Source organism: Vanessa cardui, chromosome 1 (genome assembly GCF_905220365.1).
Source record: "Vanessa cardui chromosome 1, ilVanCard2.1, whole genome shotgun sequence".
NCBI lineage: Eukaryota > Metazoa > Arthropoda > Insecta > Lepidoptera > Nymphalidae > Vanessa > Vanessa cardui.
The window spans coordinates 10,548,625-10,563,260 of NC_061123.1; the positions used below are offsets into that span (position 1 = coordinate 10,548,625).

Here is a 14,636-nt window from a genome sequence, read left to right on the forward strand (position 1 = left end):
GAGCAGAACCGGTCAAACCTGATGGCCCGCATTTGTAAATGGAGTATCCGACGCTGATAAACGTTATATAGAATCCGTTAAAATTTATATTTGCTAGATTTTATGCCTAAACTGTCTTTTGTTACCAAAGCAAAGCATTATGAAGTATTTCTACTTGGCAACAAGCTTTGTCTCCCACAAAGATGCTAATAATAGGGGTAGTGCATGTTATGTGTATCGCGACATAAACAAAGAAAAACGAACATTAAACACAAGATATAATTAAACATTAATATTGTTATTGTCAGAAAAAATGTTTTCAATTAAAATTTTGGTTTTGATTTGTATTCATTGATTAAATATCAACAAAATATTAAGAGAGTAAGGAAAAATAGTTCCATTAAATATGAATTCCAATAACTCTTCAAACTAACTGATTAGAACGAAAACAATAACTTCTGAAGGACTAGTATGTTATCGTTGTATACATAGTTACCATTAAGAGTAGGTATTAAAGATAAAAACAATTGAACAATTACTAACTACTCCAAAGTTTTTAATAAATTAGTGACTAGTTAAAATTTAATTTTAAATATGCCATATTTGAGTAAATTCAACTTACTGTCTTTTCCAAAAATGATTTCCAATTTATTAGGCACTTCGAAACGTATTTTCATATCACTGGTTTATTTTAACTGTATTCAAGTTTATTCATATCAGGAGAAAAAAAAACACAACGATTCGAAATTTAAATTCAGTAGTCGAATTCAAATTCGCGCTTTGACCCGAACTAATGGCGCGCATCGGATATACTTCGGTGACAACGGAGCGCGGACTGAGCAGCGGCCGCGTCCTTCCGCATGGGATGCCTCCCGCCGCGCCGGCCTACATCTACTCCACACTTAGCTGAATGCGGTTGAAGTGATGTAATATACATGTGAGTCGTGACGAAATGAACAACAGATAGGATTTGACAACGTCACCTTTGATTATTATTAGAGGAACAATATTTTAGTGGCTGTAAGATAACTGCTAATGGTGACAGATTTGACGTTAATTATACAAACCATAAATTATCGGAAGTCTTTCTACCTATAATCAGGTATAAAAAATACTTCATAGCTATCATGTCAATGTTTCACCGTGGGTTAAATATGCAATAAGTAGAACCAGCGACCGAAGTATACTTTCGATTAGCTCTACATATACAAAATATATTATGAACATTATAGCACGTTTTATCGAATATTAAAAAACAACTAGTTTTTTATAATACAAAGTACGAAAATGTGTTAGCAATTTTAACGTAATAATTATGTAGAGTCAAAAAATATTTATAGTCTTTTGATATATAGTGTTTTGTTTCGTACAACATTTATGCCAGAGTTAAAGAAATTTATAAGACAGTTTTGAATTAGTTTAACACGTTCTAAATTAAAGAGAATTGTGATAATAGTCATTATATCCCTTTGTAATATGATACGACCGCCTCTTCATGTTCTTATGCATGTACCATTTTTGTTTATTTGTGACTGTTTCGCGGCCCACATAAAAGCGCACGTGGTCTGGCTATATGTTGGCCACCAATGATTTAAGGCTACAGATAAAACTTCAGGGTTTTATTGAATTATTCCTTCAAAAAATTCTCAGTAGAAAGAGTATGAAAGTTACAGATATGTATTAGCTAATGTCTCTAAAAACAAATAAAGCCGTTGCTTTTTTCACACCGGATCAAAGAAAAACATTTTGTACACAGTTGACTAGTCTCCATTGGGAATAGAAGGTCTGGCTATATTATTCAGGTTATCATTGATTTTTAGTTTATTGAATAACTGTTAGGATTTGTATACTGATTTGACATGGCCCAGTGTATAAAACACTTGAATCACAGAAACACAACTTATATTTTATATACTTTAATTACACTTTATAAATGTATTCATATTCGGTGATGAAGGAAAACATCTCTCTATGTCGGATGAAATTCCGTCATAAGTGCCATTGTGTGTACACGCACTGTAACAGCGTGGTCAGCAATCCTTCGTAAAAAAGGAGGTTTTTATACAACAATGATATTTACGGTCTCAAGTAGGCAATATTTTGTTTATATTTTCTTAAATATAAACAAAATATTGCCTACTTGAGACCGAAAAAAAAAACGATTTTTCTCTGGTATGGTTGTGCTTTTTAATTATTCCGGAAATACCACAAACTGAACTAAATTTGATAATATGAAATAACATACGAATTAGGATTTTATTGTAATATTAGGGTAGAATAAAACCACTTTATTTCAGTTCGTGGAGATCGGAAGACCCGACTCAGCTAACTTTTGTTATGTGCATGCATTAGAGCACGCGTCAACTTTTATCTTTGCAGGGTAATAGCCCACGCAGGCCCACTCAAGTGGGTTGGGTACCAAGATTTACAAGGACACAAATGTTTTTTAAAAATAAAATGTCAGCATAGTGAAATCGTATACTAGCCTTGACTCCTAAAATACTGGGAGAATTTTTTGAATGACCAACGTTATTGATAAAATACTAATACCAAAAAAACCCTCTCTATAACTACTTGGGTAATACTATTAATTTTTAAATAAGTATAATCTTACACATTCTCTTTTTAAACTTTTTTAACCTAATTTTGTAACGTCCGTCTGTTAAAGCGCGATAAACATAACTACCGATAGGATTTCATACCGTTCTTACCAATGGACCGAGTTATTCACGAAGAAAGTTTACGTAAGTTTTACGTTTAATGGTTCATTAGATAGTAAAATAAAAGAGCTGTGATGTTATAATGGTTACAAGACGAATCTTAACCGATATTTCGGAATTCTTACTCGGGGCCAGCACTACTGAATTAATGTGTTTATTCAGTGTTTATAATTCTTCTCGTGATCGACGGTAAAGGATAAACTCATGAAGAAACCTGCACATGTTGGTGGAGAATATACTACGTGAAATAAGCTTTAAAACTTCTTCACAAAATGTGGAGAAGGCTTTGGCATAGCAGTGGTACGTTAACATGCTGTTACTTTATATCATATAGGTTTTGTGTTGATGAGTTTAAACATAACGATAATTGTTGAAGATGTCAGAAAATATGCCGAACCAGAATCTTTACTAGTGATGGTGTATGTATGTGTGTAGTGTATGTGTGCGTAATGATATGTTTGTAAATAAAAAAAATATTGTGTAGTCTTTTTCTAACCAAGCGAAATCGACGAGTAGCCAGTATTAAATATGAGCAATTTTTTTATGGTATAGGTTGGCGGACGAGCAGATGGGCCACCTGATGGTAAGTGGTCACCATCACCCATAGACAATGACGCTGTAAGAAATATTAACTACTCCTTACATCGTCAATGTGCTTTACCTTGAGAACTAAAATGCTATGTCCCTTGTGCCTGTAGTTACACTGGCTCACTCACCCTTCAAACCGGAACACAATAATACTGAGTTCTGTTATTTGGCGGTAGAATAACTGATGAATGGGTAGTACCTACCCAGACGGGCTTGCACAAAACCTACCACCAAGTAAAGCGTGCCTTCTGAAAATTGACGAATACGTTATATTTATTATCTTAAAGGTATAAAAGTAGTTAAAATTTAAATGGGAGCTACCTCAGTTTATATTTTAATAAATTTCGAATTAAAAACTTTTTTCTGTTTTCGAGTCAGCTATTGGTAATATTATTTTCATGGATTGAAAATTATGGCAAAATTGAATTTTTTTTTCGTTCATTATACGCTTTATGTGCACAAAAATAGCTTTTTAAAAGTATTTCACTTTACACAAAGTGAGCAATTTTTAAACAAACCTTTTTTGAACTTTATTGTGTTTTTGACATATTGTTTGTTTTAACGCCAGTGTTTTGTTCCTACTTTAACCGCTCTATTTATAACAACCGATGAGCGCAGACATAGCCACCTACTTGGCTTGCATCTAGGAAGAGAATATTGCTCGTGAATCGATGTAAATCATTGAGAGAACATCTACCACCTCATTTAACAAAAATAGTACTAAAATTTTCCTATTTTCTTAGAACGTGTAGTTTATTCTCTAAAAAAGTTTAGCGTTAACACGTGTTAACTACACACATTCCTTTCTATAAGATAACATTTTTAATGTATAAAAATCTATAAAAAATTAACGTCCCAAGATCTCTCTAATATGGAAAAATATGCACCTATTATTTGGACCCTATTAGTTATTGTTACATTTCGAAACAAAAATACTTCGTTTCCCTTCTAGAGAAATTAAACGGAATCAGTCACGAGTGTATATATTATTCACTTATATTAAACACCTCAACGTTTGTCAGTTACATATAATATATATTAGGGTTAGACAAAGCTACCGATTTGCGACAATCATAATATTTGCCGTTGTCATATTGAATTATTTATATTCAGTTATTCATAACTATGCTATTGTTTTCACCATACAATTTGAGCTACGTACCAATCCGTGTTTGAAATATATATTGGCTTTATAAAGCCTCATATAGAACTTTATGATTAGCATAGTTCTTTGGGAACGATTTTTAAAGTATAAATTGCCACTAGTAAAATCTTACCGATGCGATAGAAACTTAATGATTGAAACTAATACTGACCCCATAATGCGCGTTCAAACAAAGTTTTGTAGTAAATGAAGTTTAGTATTAAGAAATTAATCCGCACAATTACCATAAATTTATCAGAGCTCTCGAGAATTTCCAGTAACTTCCAATTAAATCGACATGATGGCACTCTTATTCCAAGAATGAAAGATTAAAATTACAATGTTAGCCACGATGGTATTCAGTAAAAGTCGGAACCGGAGGAAAGACATGACAATGCGGACAGCAAACAAAAGCCGGCGGACTGCGGCTCGAATAGCAATCAGGCTGGCCGCGTGCCTCATTGCCAGCCTACGCCTTGATTCGGACCTCCACACAATAAATTTTTAGTAATACAAGGTCTTCCCTCTATTTCAAATAAATATAAACGTAATGACTTATTTCTCTTAAATATGAATAATCGAAAATTTTGTTTAAAAATCCAATACAGGTAAAAAAGTAACTTTTTTCATTATATTAAAAAGAAACTTTTTTTTAATCTAGATAAATCAAGGGTTCCTAAAGCTGTCTTACAAATTTTCATAAAATAGTTGAATTCAAATATGGACGAAGTTTGGCTATAAATGGTAGTACTAATTATTACTTTATGTCTTTTACAATAAGAACTATAGCTTTTTTAAAAATATTACGTTGGCCACAGCTAATAAATAAATTTTAGGACGATAACTAATCTTATTGACCAGATCGAGTACAAGTTGAATTATTTAATTCGGCCTTGAGTTTTATTTACAATTGCCGAATCATCGTTGATGGTTCCAGTGTAATTAATTATTGAGGTCTCTCTCGCAGACGTTTAAAATTAATAATATAAAATAAGTTATAATTAAACTCATACTTATAAACAAACGAGTCTTGTTTTTCTTATATTTTAAACTCATTGTAGTCGTTAAATGATGGCTATCTAAGCTATTATAATTAAGAAACAACTGGCGTGTAATCCGTTATTAGACTTTGTTAACTACATAACATGAAGACATTGCACTGAGTATAAGCATTTCTAAGTACGTTCTATGTGTAATTTCTGTCTGAGACATTTAATAAGTTATTTGAAAATATACAACGTTCAACAACTGATTGATGATGAAGTTACTTGACACCAAATTACGGTACGTAAGAGGGTCAGTAAACAATACGAGTAAATATTATTTCCGACATGTGTCATCCTGATCCAACAAATCTGTATTTGTGCATATTAGTAAAGATTTACAAGAATTCTTTATTCAGACATTTATATAAAACAAAGAAATTAGCTTGTGTCTATATGTTTTTACCCCGAACTTAATATGTTTTCACGTATAAAAAAATATAAAAAAATCGATACAAATACGAAACATATATGACTTTGCAAAAATTACAAATTCTCGTAAAAATCGGTTTGTTCAAATAACTTACGATTAGACACAGAACTTCGTGCACGTTTAGCGTTGCACTTCCAAAACTTCATATCGCCTGCCACCGAGGTCAGCGAGTGGAGAGATGACACCGAGCGCGCCCACAAAGGCAAGTAGCCATCGTCAAACTGCCCGATTGGGGACGAAACAATGACTTTTGTTTACAAATGGTTGACGCGGAGAATTTAATGAATTACTAAGTGAAGTCGGAGCAATGAGACGAACAGCACGAGTGCGACGATCGTACACCCCCGACAGACAATCTCCGGTTGTAACTCCGCGTTGCATAGGATGGCGTGGGTGCGATCCAGATCAGACCTTTGTCGACCTGGAATCCGCTAATGTAAATACATAGACAAAACTGTTTTCATTATACAGTGTAAACTCTATATAACGACACTGAACGGACTGTGCATTTTATGGCGTTATAAAGAGTGGTCGTTAAATGAAGAGAAGAAAAATCAGAATTCGAAAAAAAAGTTTATTTTAGTCTATTGTTAGTAGTTATGTACAAAAAATATATATATCTTATTTGAACGCTATTGCGTATACTCTGTTATTTTTGTCTGATGCCTTTTGCTGCACGACCAATTTTGTTGTATATTTTTAATTTTTTCATTTATATCTTATATAAAGGAAGTAATTTTCCAATAATTTAGCTGCTTTCAGAACTTCTTTAACGCTTGGCGGAGGCTCAAGCTCATCCGTCTCATCTTCTTCATCTCTTTATTCTTGAACCTCAGTTTTTTTCTCACTGAATCCAAAATTTCTATGTCTGTCAGTGAAGCCGTTGTAAGCAGGCAGTTGTCTACTTCGATGTAGGTTTGAAAATTTACCGTATTTCCTGCCATGATGACCTGCTGAATCCACTCAGTTAATGGAAGGTCTATTTCCACCTCATCAATCGTAGAATACATATGATAACGTTGTAATCCTCCTCCATGACTCCTACTTATTAGGCATGGTCACAGTCTACAAGTGCAAGCAATCCCAATTTGTAAACAAATTAACGAATTTCTTAGAAAGTTCCTAATGCGTGGTGCCGACATTCGAGTTTATTGAGGGCTAGAATAATAAAGCGACAAAAGAACGTACACAGATGAGCAGTTTTTTCTAATTTTAGCAACTTAAAAGGAAAAATACTTAATTTTTATTTCTCCATTTTTGTCGTTATTGAGAGTGGGTGTGATGCTATGTAGAGTGTATCATTGTATAGAATACAAGCTAAACCAACTAAAACCAATTGATTTCGACGCTTTAGAGAGTTTGCCGTTAAATCGAGTGACGTTACATGGAGTTTACACTGTATTTCATTTACTTATCTTATCCTTTTATGAGAAAGTATAATTTATTCTCTTGAAATTTTATTCCATGTCTCATAAGCTAAATTATTATGAGCCACTTATATGTATGTATCGGTACATAATGTAATGAAAGAAAGAGTAGCGTAAAAAAGTTTATTTTCTATCACATCATGTCTTCCTACTTTTAAAAATTTGGGAACAAATGCCAAACATCACGCTAAGAGCAACCACTACGATTCGAAGCAAGCTTAAGAATTATTGAAAATAATACAAGTTTAATTTAAATCATACATATAATCCTTTCAGAAAAATGAAGATATAAAACCTGTCCATTTCTTAATACAAAAAGATAAATTAAAGTCTTCGTATAACAAAATATCCAATACACAATATTGATACCATTATAGAAAATAGGTGGGGGAAAATCAACTAACCTGACAAAAATGACAAAATAAGCAAATAAATCCTTCAAACTTATATAACATTATTGTTATAAAAATTTTAATATTTGAAACGCATTTATAGGCTTATTTTAAGAAAATCGTTTTGTCATATTAAAAATAATTCTTTTATAGTCCTTGCTCCGAACCTTACAAATAGACCAGGGAGATTAATAAATATTTGCCATTATATAAAATTACAGGGTACATAATCTCATTGCAAAATACAAATTTGATCTTAATATAATGTTTTGTTTTAATGTAAATGTGTTTTTTTTTTTATCTTATTGTACACTAAAAGTTTTATGGTGCAGCTAAATCTTTGTAGTTATACAATATGATATTTTATGGATCCGTGTTGCTAATTTATTTATTAACCTCTCTCGGCCATTGCACTATAAAATACACGGTAAGCATACGTTCTAGGCACAATTCTGTACTGTCTATAGTAATTATATCGATTACACACTTATGCATCTAAAAAAATTATATTTATCTTAACTTAAAATACAGTGAGATTTTCATATTTTAATTCATGATAATAAAATATTTTAATAATGTATATGATATGAAAATAACTTCATTGAAATGCCCAAATAGTTTTTTCGTAAGAACTCTTACGAATACCTCAAAGATTGAAATTGCCACGATCATCCTGCATACAGCGGTCATAGCATTTCTATCGTGATATAATATATATTAAGTCTTAAATGTAAATCGATTACAATTCGTTTACTTCTCAAATATATAAGGGATTAAAAATATAAGGATAAAGAGAATTTCTGCTTTAATGCCACGGATAATGTAGCACGAGAGTTGGCCGGCGCATGAAACTAACATGAAGTAATTGATGACATACAAGTTTTCAATAGCAACAATATGGTTCCAATATAGGCCTCATCTTTTTAAATATAAAAAATAATAGATGATGCTCTTAGTAAAATTTACCCGTCAAACGCACCTTGAGTGAATATCAATGAAAACATGTAGAAGTATAATTTTTTTCTCAAAATTCCGGCCACCTTAAGTCTTAAGTCTCGGAATAACACAAGATCAACATAGTAGTAGAAAGATGAGTTGCATGGAAAATATTACTTAAGAGTTTGATTTTCTTATTTAGTTACTTAGTCTTCACACGTTAGTCAAAGCAGCTGCCAACTCTCGGTATATGGTATTTAGCAGATTATTACAAGACTCACGAGGCTAAGCTATGAAATACTGCCAATGGCTCAAATTCTATATATAATATATATAATGATTTAGACATATTCAATAATGACCCATCAATAATCACACAAGGTAGAATAATTATTGCATTGTGGTCCTTCCTCATTACAACTATTCATCATTTAACTTTAACAAACGACACAATTCATTACACACATGTATTTCAAATAAACCTTCGTTTTAATTTAGGTAGAGCAGTCTTATATATTTAACTCACCTTATTATCTGAATATACAAACTTAAAATCATGTTTAAGATAAAAATGTAAGTGTTTCACACTTCTCTCAAGAATGTCTTTTAATTTCATTAAGCAGTTTTTATTAAGTAAAAAAGATCATGATTTGCCTTAAAAATGAGTGACTAAACTATTAAAAAACAAAAACTCCCTTTTTTGACCATTGAATAATATTGACTACTGGGTTAAATACAATAGACAAGAATAATATTATTAAAAAAAAAAAAACAGAATATATCTGGATGTAATTCTTAAATGTGAGCGAAATTAATTTTGTTTTGTAAACAATAAGATTTGCAACCAGAGGCAAACCATAGACATTTAAACAGTAGAAGTAGTAAGATATTTAGAATCGAATGTTTTGTGTAACATCTAGTTTTCACTCTATCACCTTAGCCTAAAGCTGCAAACACTAAAACTGCAGTGTATAAGAATCTATTTATTTCACTTATACCCTTCACTACACCATTCCTTGAATACTATCTCATGTATGACATTTTCAACTTGATATGTATTAAAAGTACAAAATATAGACATGATTCCATTGAATGCCATGAAAAATTTGTGAACACTATAATACTTTCTACTCATCTACATGAAACAATTAAACACCAATCATATCAAGGAATTACAAGTCCACGTCGTAATATGAAGGCACTGCTTTTTTTAAAATTAAAATACATGTAATTTTGTGATGAGCAAATAATTAGATACAAAAAAGTAACATGTATAAAACAATACATCAATACAGTTTTATTAACCTAGATTTCTACAACGCAATCGGAGAGCACACATTCTTATGTATAATAAAGATGAATAGGCAGATTTCTCAGTAGGTTCAATATATGTAAAAGAATTTAAAGATATTTACTCCCTACAAATATACACTATAATTAAAATATCCAATATTTAAAATAATAACATAAAAATAATTTTAACTGCCCATTCTTCTACATTATCATAAAAATAAACTACATAGCTAATGCTGTGTAGAATAATAATATTGTGTAAATATGATTAAATTTATACTTATTAATAGTTGTTAAATCAGTTTATAAACCAATACTGAAAAGGTGTTACCTAAGTATCTTTGCTAACTTATTGCCAAAGTTACAAATGGCTTCAAATAATTACATAGTCAATCATAGTTTTAGTGGGATATCTATGTAAACAGTTCAGTCATAACGAGATCTCATGTTACGTAAACATGTTTATACCCCACTCTCTGCTCCTCACATTTTGCGGACACATTGACTGAGGATAGTGTGTTTTCTTGTCAATGTCTGTACCAAGCTCCTTGGACTCTTGTTTGGAAGTGCGAGACGGGAGTAACAATATATGCCTGTTGTGGTTGTTGTACTACTGCTAGAGGGATCACTTGCTGAGCCATTTCCACAGGTTGTCCACTATCTTCAGACACACCGAGTGGTTGCACACAATGTTGCTGTGACACTTGCTGTACTCCACCAACCTGTTGCGTCAGAACTTGTTGGTGTTGACTCACTTGCGGGACCAACATTTGCTGCTGCATTTGTTGCTGCTGCTGTGGCTGTTGTTGATGTATAACAACATGAGGCCCTTGGTTCTGCATCTGTTGATGCTGTTGCACTTGCACTTGTTGAACTTGCTGTTGTTGTTGTTGTTGTTGCTGTTGAACCTGTTGCTGCTGCTGCTGTTGTTGTTGTTGTGCTTGTTGTTGAGCCTGTTGTTCCCTTTCATGCTCTTCCTTCTTCTTCTGTTCCATAGCTGCTTTTTTAGCTTCTGCTTTCTCCTTTTCTTGTTGTATTCTGATAGGGTCTTTGTTTTTGTCATATGACATACACTTACCACTACGGAATGGAACCATGTCTTTAGGAATTTCCTGTTTCTTGGTCGCAAATTTAACATGAGGAAATTGATCTTTCATGAAAGCTCTAAATGTTGAGTAACCCATAAGTTTTACTCCTGGTTCCAATATTTCCCCATATTCCTTATATGCTTCAAACAAGTGCTTCCTAGAATCACCTTGTATAATAACAGTCTTACTAGCTTTTTTACCTTCTCCTGATGGTTGCACATCTTTAGGAGAACTTGCATGCTGTTTAAGATATTCTTTTAAGAAGTTTGTCGCATGCTTGTAAATATCAAGCGTGAATGTGTTATATGGTTTCTTACCAACATTTCCGTGTATCCTCGGGGCCACTCCATGAGTCATAACATGCTGCCTGATTCTTTTGAGCTGATAATGAGTAACATTCTCTAGATACAAAAAAGCTTCTAAGCAAACCTTTCTGCCTTGATACACATAGCAAGCTCTCAGTCTCCTCCTGACCTTGTGTCGTGACGTTTCAGCTGGATTTGCCAAACTAGCCATGGTGATACCCATCAAGTACATGTCATGTTCGCTTTTAGTCAGTTCAGCAATATTTAACCGATGGCGATATACAGCTTCAGGATTCAGCCCTCGATAGCAATTATCTTTACAATCACAACCTCTTTTCAATCTTTCTTTAACCTGAAATATAGTTTAAATTTTATTTTATCATCAATGTTTAATATAAATGATTCATAACAAAAAATATTCACAAATTTTTTATATTTATTTAATGTGAAGCATTTATTATCTATAAAAATCTCTTACAATCTATAATATTGATATGAATTTGTCAATTCATGAATGAAAATATAGCTCAGAAACAATGATTATGTGTTGTAAGGAAATAAATGCAATCGCAATGTAAATTACATGTATGAACTCTCATAGTCAATCACCTGTGTTGGATTATCTTCCAGTTTATTATCGAGAACCTCTTCATCGCTATCTGACTCAGCCATTTTTTTCTTACGTTTTGTGCCAGCTTTCTTTTCAACTTTAGGCTTCGTCTCAACATCCATATCACCACCTTCCACATTTGTCTCAAATTCAATACTATATGAGCCTGGTATCCCTTGCAGGTTACCATCACCATTTTCCACTTGGATAGTATGACCTTGCCAGAGAACCTGAAAAAAATATTTCAGAATAATTTCAAATTGTATAGGGTTGTTTTAAACATTGTATATATGTTTAATTAAATTGAATATAACTCATGGAATAATTACAATTTAAACACAAAATACCTGTTCCTGATGTCCATTATAGTTGTGTTGTTGCATATTTTGGGCACCGCCAAGTTCGAATACAGAATGTTGCCCCATCACAGGGGTGTGCCATTGTGCACTCTCGCCGTATTCGCCGCCGCCGTTCTGGTCCGATGGTATAGACACAATTATAGCCTCTTTGCTGTCTACACTTCGTCGTTCTACCGATAAAAGGGAATGCAGGACTTCGCTTGCTTCTTTCTCAGCAGGATTCACCACTTCCATTTTCTCAAAAGACATATTCTTCCTCGGCGCTACACTACAAGCGAACATTCACGTCAAATCACATGTACTTACTTACATACGTGTATGTACAATGGACATTGAGCGATATGACAAACCCGCCCCGATCGTTTTAAGAATCTACAACTCCACGATTCTCTCAAGAAAACCGCGATAACTTTTCAAATTCATGTAAATAAACATAACAAAAACCGTGCAATTATTAACCTTAATCGCGTTTTTTAAGTTTCATTATCGCATAGCGGATCGAACTCCCGTGGAATATTGGGCCATATAGTCATAGCAGAGAAAGAATCAAACTCACCTTTTTCGCGTTATTTGCACAACTTAGACACTTTAAAGTATACTCCACTGATTACTCCTTTGGTATTGATTGTTTTACTTCACTTCATTTTGATATTATAGTCATAATTGAAGAGAAATGTACAAATATTTCACAAAATTCACGGAAGCAATATGGCGATACACTTTCCGTGAATAAAATCGGAGGACGCCGTAGAACATGTCGTTAGTACAGTGCGCGGCCGCTGTATGTCGCTGTCGCCCATGTTTCCGTATCGACGCTTTTTGACTTTGAGGCGCGGCAATTTTAAAATATTTTAGGAATTCAAATCCTAATTAAATAATACTATAATATTTTCTCCGTAAAAAACATAATTAACAAAATTATTTTATCAAATTAGCTTTGCCGATAATTATAATTATTGCATGTTTGTATGTTCCAATTTAAAGTACATACATTTTTTTTATTTGCGAGATTACATTATAAATAAATTAAAATATAACCTTACAACGTATAAATTATACACATTGGCTAAGCACATACATACATTGGTATATTGGTTTAACTACGACTTTAAAATAAAACATGGTCATAACAATTCACTTATGAGGATTCATGCAGGAATAGATCTTTGATCTAAAATATCTGGATGATTTAATTGTACGCACATTTTTACCTGATGATAACTGTATGTTTATACTTTTTTGCAAATCGATGTAAATATGACAATAACATAACAATAAATACTAATATAAAATAATTTCAAAATTTCATAGCCGATTTATGTGCAAATATTTATAGCAATGTTTTAATGATGAAAAAATTAAAGTGCCTACACATTTTAATCAGTATTATCAGTCCTTGAAATTGCGAGATGCTTTTTTTATATAAAGTATCACCTATCAGGCTACTGGGAAGGGTCCGCACTGGCGTGGAACAAAACGAAACGTTCAACTCCCATCCGTTCGTTTGGTATCAATATTTTTCATACACGTTATGCTTTGTAATAACCGGGGGGATATTCACCAAGTTTCCTGTTAGTTTACTTCGGCTTCCATCAATCAATACCTCTTCAATACCTACTTACACCAGGAAACGTAAAAAAGTATCAATAATGGATTTCGTTTAAGAATATACTATTCAAAGACATAATGTGTATTTTCTACTGAGATTATTTGGCAAAAGAGCCTGAGAAACAATTATACAAAAAAAGAAACTATGTCAATACTAAAAAAAATGGAGAGATGGAGAGTGTGAATGTCACGTCCTCGTAAAGAATAAAGAGGTGAATCTATGAGAATTGACAAAGTGAAGTCAAATAAGTGAATTTTCGCCTGATTAATTTTTATTTAGTTATTTATTTGCTTGACAATGAATGAAAATTATCATTTTATAAAGCTTTAGATATTTCATAGATATACTTTAAATATACATCGATTTGTTAAAAGTATACTTTCTCAAGAAACCAATTATCAAAAACTGATGGTATGAGGTATTTTTTAAATACGAGAAAACTTTAATCAGTAGCCCTTAAAATCTATAAGCTTTTGTTTTAGAAATGACGCTACACACACTCGAAACCATCCCAAGGTGAGATCATGGGATGCATAGGCAAGAATGTACCTATTAAGAAAGAAATGAACGTGCATCTCTTTTTAACAACAGTGTTACATAGGTACCTACTTTCGAAGATTTTTTTCTATATTTCGTGTTGAGCATCGTTAGATAAAAGAAATAAAACTTAGCTTGTGGAAAAAACTGTTATAACAACAAAAACCATTTTT

At 32.6% G+C, this 14,636-nt stretch overlaps 2 protein-coding genes across 10 annotated transcripts in view; both read right to left on the reverse strand.

The window, feature by feature from the left end:
• LOC124531140 (guanine nucleotide exchange factor DBS-like) overlaps nt 1–14,636 on the reverse strand; it is an 81,407-nt gene that overhangs the window by 65,426 nt on the left and 1,345 nt on the right. The window contains exon 1 of one of the 9 annotated variants that reach the window (XM_047105668.1): nt 6,002–6,155. The exons of 7 other annotated variants lie outside the window; for them this stretch is intronic. In XM_047105668.1, coding sequence (XP_046961624.1) covers nt 6,002–6,053 — 52 coding nt within the window. In that variant the 5' untranslated portion in view covers nt 6,054–6,155. Of the gene's footprint in view, nt 1–601; nt 825–6,001; nt 6,156–14,636 lie in introns of those variants that run through there. One more of the 9 variants, XM_047105626.1, reaches the window with a different exon arrangement.
• Nucleotides 7,444–13,081, reverse strand: LOC124531188. Its single transcript, XM_047105679.1, has 4 exons — nt 12,874–13,081; nt 12,306–12,585; nt 11,958–12,188; nt 7,444–11,700 (listed from the first exon to the last, which is right to left on the reverse strand). Exons 2-4 carry the CDS (start codon nt 12,564–12,566, stop codon nt 10,483–10,485), a joined length of 1,710 nt encoding a protein of 569 aa, XP_046961635.1. The 5' UTR covers nt 12,567–12,585; nt 12,874–13,081; the 3' UTR covers nt 7,444–10,482.